Below are 9,275 nucleotides of genomic sequence, written 5' to 3' on the forward strand. Positions count from 1 at the left end.
TGAGCTGAACTTGACTCACTGCATGGTTGTATTACTACAATAAAATCGAGTGTGATTGACTTTTAACGTGTCTTTATGATTAAACTAAATTGGTTTTATATTTCTGTACATCTAGTGGCTTTTTTGTTTGTTTTATTTATTTGTTTATTTTTATTTCATTTTTTATTTTTTTGTAAGATGGCTTGAGGACACACCCACTGTCAGCACTATGTAAATTAACTGAATAAAAATTAACCAAATTAAGGATTTTCCAATATGAAACTCAAACATTTCAAATTCTGGACAAACTGAAACAGAATCCTTTGACTCAGACCTACAGTGTACACATGCCACAGAGAAAAGTGCCAAACCACAAGGTGGCGCTGTAACCGCACTTTCACAATATTGAAAGACTTGTTTATTTTACATTTCAATTGTTTAACCTGACCCAGACTTTTAAATGGCTTACTGAGGATTGAGATCAGGGATTTGTGATGGCCACTCCAAAACATTAACTTTGTTGTCACTAAGCCACTTTGTAAGTAATTTGGTGATCTGCTTAAGGTTATTGTCCATTTCAAAGACCCATTTTTGTTCAAGCTTTAAATTATCTTAATATTTTCTTATCGTGTATTTTACCAGTTCCTCCGGCAGCAAAATTCCCACACTGTGTGACGACGCCACCAAAATACTTAACAGCTGGGATGATGCATTCCTTCAAATGATAATTATGGCCAATCACTTCAAGTTTCATCAGACTATGGGACGTATTTCTGAAAATAAGGTTTTTGTTCCTGAGTCCAAGGACTATATTTTTGGCTTTGCATGTTGTTTTGGCAGTAATGGAGTCTTCTTCTATGAGTGGCCTTTTAGCCTATGTCAGTGCTGAACTTGTTCCACTGTGGATATGACTCATCTACCAACTACAGTGGGGATCTTCACAGAGTCTTTTGTTTTTGTCTTAGTGTTGACGTAGATGTTCCACATCAAAACATGCTCATCTCGACATTATGACTAAAGGACATTTTAATGGTGTTTGCATACAATCATTTTGAATGATGAATGAGGCAACTTCAGGCATTTGGAAACTTGATGAACCAGTTTTATGGATTTCCACAAGAAGTTCTAAAAGAAAACTTATGGCCCTATTTCTTTATGCATTCAGTTTGATTTTTGTGCAACAACAGCAAGCTCATGCAAGCCTAGTGTAGCGTTGTTTTTGTGTTTTGTTTTTTTCTATGGATGGAGACATTTATAGAAATGATTCCATTGTTTACAAGGAACTTTCCAAAAAAGACAAATACATTTTTAGAGTTTGGCCTAAAACTTTGAACATGTTCAGTCCATCTCAATATGTATATATATAAAAAAGAAACTTGTGTAAGTAGACCATTTTACTACTACTCTAGGGCAAGGGGGCCACACACCCCTAAATCCAGCCTGTAAATAAGAGCCAGAAGACAGGAAGACAGTCCACAGAACAGGGTGAGGTCAAACTGGGAGAAGAAGTGGAGGGAGGAGTATGCGTACCTTGCTGTTCACCTGGACAACAGACTGGACCGGAGATGCAACAGTAAATACAAGGCACTGTGGAAAGAGGAATTATTCATACAAAGGAAACATTACTGAACATCCTCGTCATGAGACTATCATACAACAATAGAGTATCATACAACAATAGAGTCTTCAGTCAGAGGCTTCTTCAGGTTGCTGTAACACACACTGCTACAAGAGATTATTCCTGCCCATTGGCATCAACAACAGTTCAGAAGATCCTTAGATAATATGAGTTACAAGAACGTTTTATTTCCCATTGGGATTAGCAAAGCATTTTGATTTCAATTATGCCACCAATAAAGCTAGCAGTAGACTGCAAAAAAACGTTTTCACCCGAAATTATTATTGACTATAAATGATTCAACAAAAGCTGGTAAAAGTAACCTAACAAATAAGCAAAGTCTAACGCAAAACTTTCATATTTAGAAAGGCAACTATATTTGAATACAATTCACTTATGTAGGTGAGTTTTGATTAAAAGTTTTGATTTTCGGTCATATCTTTATTGTATTTAAATGACGTGCGTTTCAAAGTATATTTGACATTTTACTCTCGACATTTTGTGCATATTTGTAAAATTAAAAAAGAAAAAAAAAGTAGTGTGAAAGCAGCAAGGGGACACCGAGGTCAGCTCCTTTCTACGGTTGGATTTTTTTTGAAAGAACCGGTTGGATACTCGCAGCTCTGCTCGCGACCAATCGGAAGTGAGCTTTTTTCCCGCTGGTCGGCCGCGGAGTTTGAGTTTCCCGCAAGCTTTTTTATTCGACTTGAATGAAATGATTCGCTTTCCAGGAAGAATATGAGCAATTTTTCCCTTTAACCACCCTAGAGGATATTCGACAGGTAAACACAGAGAAGCGGTCCTTTATGACAGTGTCAGTCCGAAGCTATTTGCTAGGATGAGTTTTTTAGCGGACATTTCTTCAGGCCGGGCTTCCATTTTAGCAAGCCGACTAACTATGCTAACGTTAAGCTAGCAGTTTGGCTTGGCTTCTATGGTACGCTCAAGTTAGCCACGGTTAGCTTTCTTGCAACAAGCTGTCATGGCGCCTACAATTTAAGAATGACTTTGAAATAATGGCTAAGCAACTTAAACACATTAACCCCCTCGCCGTTACTACTTCCGTTGTTTGTCAAGGAGTTGTTTGAGCTCTTTTGCTAATAAATTTTCCATTTAGCATTTTGGAGGCGGCTTTGTCTATTTGCTGGAGTCCGGTGTAATGGCTGACTACTGATGACAAGAGATGCGGCTCAATAGGGAATTTCTAGGTTGCTTGAATCCATGAGATTTCCAGCATCGCTCCTTTCTCTCCAGGTTATAGTCGGAGCCTTTCTTGCATGACATGATAGCTGAAGTTCCTGTTTCTTGCTAGCCGGTAAAAAGCGGGTGTTTTGACGCCGACTATAGTATTTTAGCCGTGTTCTTGTGCTGCTACTGGTAATGTTACCCGCATTATACGTCAATATTAATTCCATTATTAACTGAAACGCGTTGACTTTCAGCAATTATTCGGCCTCCGGTTCGCTCCGCTCCTGCTTGTCAGCTGCTTCAGTTTCCGCGGCTTTTGCAACGATTGTTAGTGGCAGTTTTCACCACCCACTCACTGGGGCTTTTACCGAATACGGGGAAGCCTTCACCCTGCTTGGCCCCGGTCTGCAGCTAGCACCATAGCCGCTCTTCTTCCAAGGGAATTCAGTAATGTGGTGAGAGAATTTCCGGCTACTCAGTGTCCTTATTTGATGTTTAAAATGGATATACTGAACATAAACTGGAATAGACCTCGTTAGTTGTGCTTTTCCACATATTTTTATGTTAATAATGTAGGTTTTAACGTTCTAAATATGCCGTTTGCGTACATTTATGTGTAAAATCACGTCAGTTTATTGTAAAATTTCTAAAACGCCGTTGCTTAGAGATGAATTTACTGTTGCAGTGAACTCTCAGGGCGACCCTATGCTGAGAGGGGCCCTAAATAAAATTTAATTTTGGGGGCCCACACACACAGTTAAGCCCTCCAGACATCACAACGCCACTGAACTCCCTTTTTATATTGTCCATGCTTAATCGTTTTTCTGTTCTGAACTTTACAACGTGTCTACAGTTTAACTAATGAGCCAGTAATGTATTAAATTGGATAATGCAGGCTGCTTCTGGGCCACATCTGGCAATTTAGATGTTCTGGATGGTGGAAAAGCTAATCTGAAGATGAAAAGAAAAAAACAAATGTTAATTTTGTGTGTGTGTGTGTGTGTGTTTTTTTCTTTTTGGGTAGCTGCGTAGCACTCAAAAGAAATACTTGGAATTCAGTTTTCAATGTTATGTCTGGTGGTCGTGAATACACACCTTGCATGCAAATAAGACACACTGCCTGTTTTTCTTGTTTCAGCTTTGGGCAAAATATCCTCACACCTGACATAAATGATGCTAAAGGTTACAGAGTGTGCTGGAGGCCATGGTTTACTGTTCCAGTTTCCCATTGTGGTGCAGCACAGTCATTAAAAAAAGAGGGAATTGCAGGGAATGTTTCAGGCTTCTTTGTTTTCATTACTTTTAGGTAAGGTAATTTTATTTATATAGCACATTTCCAGCAACAAGTCGATTCAAAGTGCTTTTCATGAGTTAAAAGGAAATACAAACAAAAGTTTGTTTGTATTGCTTACAGTTTCACCTTAAAAAATCAGCCATTTTAAAGAGGATGTGCAAATCAGGCATCATGTCTGATCAAAAAGGAATCAGCCTGTTGTGTTATAAAGGGCCAGTATTATGGAAAATCAACTTTTTTGAGCTTATCATGTTATAATGTTGTTCCTTCATCAAAAACATACCTGGAGTGTTGCCTGGATTCTTTAATGCTTGTTTGAGAAATCCTTTAATCTCCCATGGCAACCATTCAGCTGGACCTACCTTTGCCTTCGAGGACAAAGCTCCTCCTTGATGCTGCAGTTTCCAAATTTCTGCACTTCAGCCTTACAGAGCAGCTCTCACCTGCAACTCCCCCACTCAGCTCCTTCAGACTCGCCAGGAGCAATTAGCAAACACCTGGTGGAACTACACATCTGTTGAGCTCTTTATCAGAGCTGCTTCTTAGTGCAATGCTGGTAAAAACGTTATTAAAGGGTTAAGAGAGGAGCCATGTTGTGATGACTTCCTGAAGGCAAAGTTTCAGAAAGAGCAGGAGTTTTTAAAGAGACAGAGGCCCAATTTCAAGACATTAATGTATATAATATTTCTTTTGACTCGTATTTAATATATTTTTAACATAGTTGCATGGTTGTACTATATAATGATTTGATGTGGCTGGAAAATGAATGATTCTGGCCCTTTAACTGGTGTGCATGTGTGTTTCTACTGCAGTTCGGTGAGCGTGGACGGGTCAGATGGAATGGACGGCATTGGTAGCTCCCTGCCTGCAATGCCTGAGCCATCCAACCCGATCAGCATGAAGCAGCCGCCCGAGTCCCTGAGCACCCTGAAGGGCCGGGCAGACATGGGCAGTGACCCTGCTCTGCTGATGGACAAAGCCGCCGCACAGCTCGCCGCCACACTCCAGGACGGCGTCCTCCAGAAGATGTCCGGCCACAACCACAGCCACGACAGGCTGAAGGACCTCACCTCCCTGGTGCTGAATGGCGACCAGGACGCTCTGCCCAAGCTCTGCACCCCAGAGCCTCCCATGCTGAAAGGAGACGAGGCGCCCGCCACCAACGACGCCCACCAGCACAACCGCACGCCTCATGTCGAGGCCGAGCTGAAGGCGACCGTACCGCAGGCGGCGGAGCAGCCCCTGCTGGAGCCTTCCTGTGCAGACGGGACCAGCTTGGTCACAGTCACAGAGAGCGCTTCACCTGGACATGAGCTGGGACAGGAAGTGAAGAAAAGGAGGGGGAGACCCAACAAACCCAAACTTATTCTGAACCGCAGCTCTGTCATCGCCATGGAGACGCCTGACCAGACGGAGGTTATCGGAGAAGCAGAAGCTGCAAATGAGGTAGAAAGCCAAAAGGGAAAAATCTCTATGAAGTGTTTTATATTGCTGGTTTAGCCGTTGATACTGAGACATTTTACAGTTTTCAAATGCAATATACAAGAACATTATTACTGTACATGATTGTTCTTAAAATTTTTTTCTTTTTTCTGTAAAAATTGACTAAATGAATTGATTATTGAAATAGTAATTGATTAATCATTAACAGGAGTATACAGACTCCAGTATTCTTTCTTTGCTGAAAGAATACACTCAGAGTAGAAATTACAAAAGTTATATACTTTTTGCAATTAAGAGACCCCCCCCTTACCCCCCCGGTCTGTAAATATGATCTACATAAAACTCGAGTGGCAGTTTTAGTTTAACCTGGTTTAAATCTTTAAAACTATAAATAAACATAATTTGCACATTTTTAAAAATCCGTTTAGTCATTAGAATAATCAATTATTAAAATTATCATTAGTTGCAGGTTTAGGAAAATTCCCAAATAGAAAACCAAAAAAGATGTTTAATTAAAAAAAATCAAGAGGGGATGGAAATGAACAAATGTACACTATTATATGTAGATTTGTCTGTATATGTGTTTGCTAGCTACAGTTTCACATTTACACATCAGAAAGTTAGTGTCTTTATTCCGGCTGGCGTCAATATCTGCCAAGCTGGAGGCGTTGCCATGACGCTGCACTGAAGAACAAATAACCAAAACCAAAGAGCAGAGATGAAATTATGCTTATTTCCAAGACTGAGAGCCATTGAATGACTGAGCAGAGCAGCAGGCTGTTCTAACACCTGGCCTGAACAGAAGCAGAGAGCAACATCTAATAGACGGTAACAGGCTTCAGTAAAGTCAGCAAGCAGTAAATATGTTTTTGTTTTTTCTCCTCCTCAGGCCGCAGTCGTGTCCGAAGAGCCGGAGCCAATAACAGAAGAGCGTCCTGTACCTACCCGGTTCTGCGTGGGGGATCTGGTTTGGACCAAGGTGTCGGGGTACCCATGGTGGCCCTGCATGGTGACCAGAGACCCAGAACTCAACAGTCACTTCAAACAGAAAGGTGACAACCATAAACACTGAAGCTTTATTAATAGGAGAAATAATGCCATTTGTATATTTTGCTGTAATGTCCATGTTTTTGTGTCGTCTGTAGCCTCCAACAGCAGGTTAGGCCTCCTTTACCACATCCAGTATTTTGGGGACGCTCCAGAGAGAGGCTTTGTCTTTGAGAAGAACATGGTGTCCTTCACTGGGGAGGAGCAGTATGTGGAGCTCAGCCAGAGAAACAAACCACCAGCCTCCAGCGCTGCTCATAGAAAGGTTAGTTACCTTTTCCATTTTCTTTGTGAACAGGGAGAGCTTCGTTACTACTTGATTTAAAAAAAATAATAATAATAATATATCCTGCAGCAGCTAAACACTCCACTTTATCAAAAAATGTTAGAGAACATCCAAAACCAGTGATTGATGCAGATGAACTTTTTTATTTTTAATTAGAGCAAAATTATTATTGAAAAATTAAAATTTTCTACAATGGAAAAAATTAAATACAACACAAAGCACTTGTCTTTTAACCATGCTTTTCATTCTCTGTTTAATTTCACATCAAATAGTATCGCATTTATAAACTGACTTCTACTGAAAAGCAGACTTCAGATAACCCAAATCTACTTTTATTTAATTTATTAAACTTCGCTTAATACAGCAAACATTATTAAAGAGAGATTGGCCCAAATCCTGTTGTTATTGCTAAGACTATGCAGAATGTTTTACTTTTTATTCTTCTGAGCCCAAAAGAATTTGCAAACTGGATGTCTTTCTTTTAATAATGTGAAAAATGTTTAGGTTTTGGATCTACAATGATTTAAACTTCCCTCTCCTACAAGAAAAAAACTTATTGTATTATAAATGTATTGTTCACAATAATGGAATGGTTTGCTGCGATCCATTTGTAGTCGGAACCTGGAAATTCTGACTTCTGAGTTGGAAAAAAAATCAGCTGGAATTCTGATTTTCTCAGACTTTCCAACTTCCCACTCGGAAAGTATGAGAATTTTTCAAACATCGACATTGATATCCAGTATGGCCGCTCCTTGTACCAACATGATCAACCTTTTTTTAACCAGGATGTTAATAATTCTCCTTGAGATCAAAAATGTTACAAAAGTGTCCTGACTCTACCAACAGTAGTGAGCTGTGATGGAAACGTGTTTATTTAATAAGACACACATGTAAGAGTTCATGTAACATTACACAAAGCTCAACTCTAAACTGAATGAATGAAGTTATGTTTGCGTGTGAAAGATGCAGCTTAAAATAATTTTGGCTACTTGTTGCGTCGCCACATTGTAAATATGTAACCTCCTTTTCGCCCTTTGCTTCATTATTTTGTGACTTTACTGTTCTATCCCAGTAAAATGTTAAGTTCTGTGATTGTAGCAAAATCTGAGTTAGTTCAAGAGTTTTAAATACTTTAGAGAGACTTAATATTTGGATCAAAAAACAAATCTCAAAGCGTTGTATGCCGCAGAGTTCATGTCTTGTCTGGTTTGCAGATGGCTCCCTCGGTTCCCCGTAACCTCCAGGCTCAGTGGAACATGGGCGTCATTCAGGCCAAAGAAGCTGTCGGCATGGCACCGGACCAGCGCATCGACAGCTTTGGGTTTACTTACGACGGGGATGGGCCCCATCTGAACCCTCTCATCTTGGAAAAGCTGAATATGGATCTCACTGACGAGACGCACCGAGAGACGGAACCCAGGCTGGGCCTGGACGTCCCCTCCCTTCCGGCAAGCTTATTTTTAATGACTCCAAAAAACTTTTTCTTGAGGGATTGAAACTAATTCAGAACATGCTAAGAGCAGTTGGAAATTGAATTGGGTTTAATGTGAGACAAAACTTTTTGAAATGATTTAATACATGTTTAATTCTCTTTGTAGAATCCCGTAGCTTTTCCACCAGATGCACGAACTCAAACGTTTGAGTCTCAGAAGAAAAAGAGACGGCCCAAAGTGGCTCAGCGTCCGGCCAAGCTAGCGAGGAAAAAGAAAGTGTCTTCAGTCAACGGTGTTGTTGTCCCCAAGAGGAGAAGGAAAGCTAAGCCAGTCACGACCACTGATGACCCAGAGGACGCCTTGCCTCAGGTTGCTCTTCCAGGTTAGATGAAAATAAAACGTCTTTTTTTTTTTTTTTTTTCTTTTTAATACATAGGGCAGCAGTCTGCATCGCTCAGTATCGAGCAAATCTGTAAAACTATGGAATCCTCTTGAATGTTTTCACATTTGATCACATTAAAATCACAAATCACTTTTATATGATTGAACTAAAATTAATGCACATTTCAGAAGTGGTAGGAAAAGAAAATATACTTTTTATTATTTTTTTATTTTTTTGACAAAACTCCTATTGATTAAATCTTGATTTAATAAAGATTCATGAAGAGTTATTAATACTTTTGCCAGACTTTGTTGTTTGAAAGAGAAATGTTGTTGAGGACTGAAACGATTAATTGTGATCAATCAATTAGAGGAAAAATTGTTAGCTAATTCAGTAATCAATTAATCGTTTATTGGAATATAAAGACTAAAACAAAGTCCATTGCCTGCTACTGCATTTTAAGTAATAAATTTTTTTATTTTTTTATTTTAAAAGAGGAAATTATTTGTTTGGATTTTTCCAGTGTAATTTTAATGTACAAAATGAGCTCAAGTGGTTACATGAAAAATTAGCAGAATGTGACCTTTTATTTATTTATTTATTTA

The 9,275-nt window shown here is 39.4% G+C and overlaps 1 protein-coding gene across 3 annotated transcripts in view; it reads left to right on the plus strand.

Annotated features, from left to right (window-relative positions):
* The first annotated feature begins 2,191 nt into the window (after positions 1 to 2,191).
* nsd2 (nuclear receptor binding SET domain protein 2) overlaps positions 2,192 to 9,275 on the plus strand; it is a 17,921-nt gene continuing 10,837 nt past the window's right edge. Inside the window, exons 1-6 of one of the 3 annotated variants that reach the window (XM_016679949.1) lie at positions 2,192 to 2,379; positions 4,892 to 5,525; positions 6,412 to 6,587; positions 6,666 to 6,834; positions 8,070 to 8,303; positions 8,454 to 8,670. In XM_016679949.1, the coding sequence (XP_016535435.1) occupies positions 4,920 to 5,525; positions 6,412 to 6,587; positions 6,666 to 6,834; positions 8,070 to 8,303; positions 8,454 to 8,670 (1,402 nt within the window). In that variant the 5' untranslated portion in view covers positions 2,192 to 2,379; positions 4,892 to 4,919. Of the gene's footprint in view, positions 2,380 to 2,874; positions 3,243 to 4,890; positions 5,526 to 6,411; positions 6,588 to 6,665; positions 6,835 to 8,069; positions 8,304 to 8,453; positions 8,671 to 9,275 lie in introns of those variants that run through there. The other 2 variants (XM_016679947.1, XM_016679948.1) reach the window with 2 other exon arrangements.

The sequence above is a fragment of the Poecilia formosa genome, unplaced genomic scaffold (genome assembly GCF_000485575.1).
Source record: "Poecilia formosa unplaced genomic scaffold, Poecilia_formosa-5.1.2 Scaffold227, whole genome shotgun sequence".
Lineage (NCBI taxonomy): Eukaryota > Metazoa > Chordata > Actinopteri > Cyprinodontiformes > Poeciliidae > Poecilia > Poecilia formosa.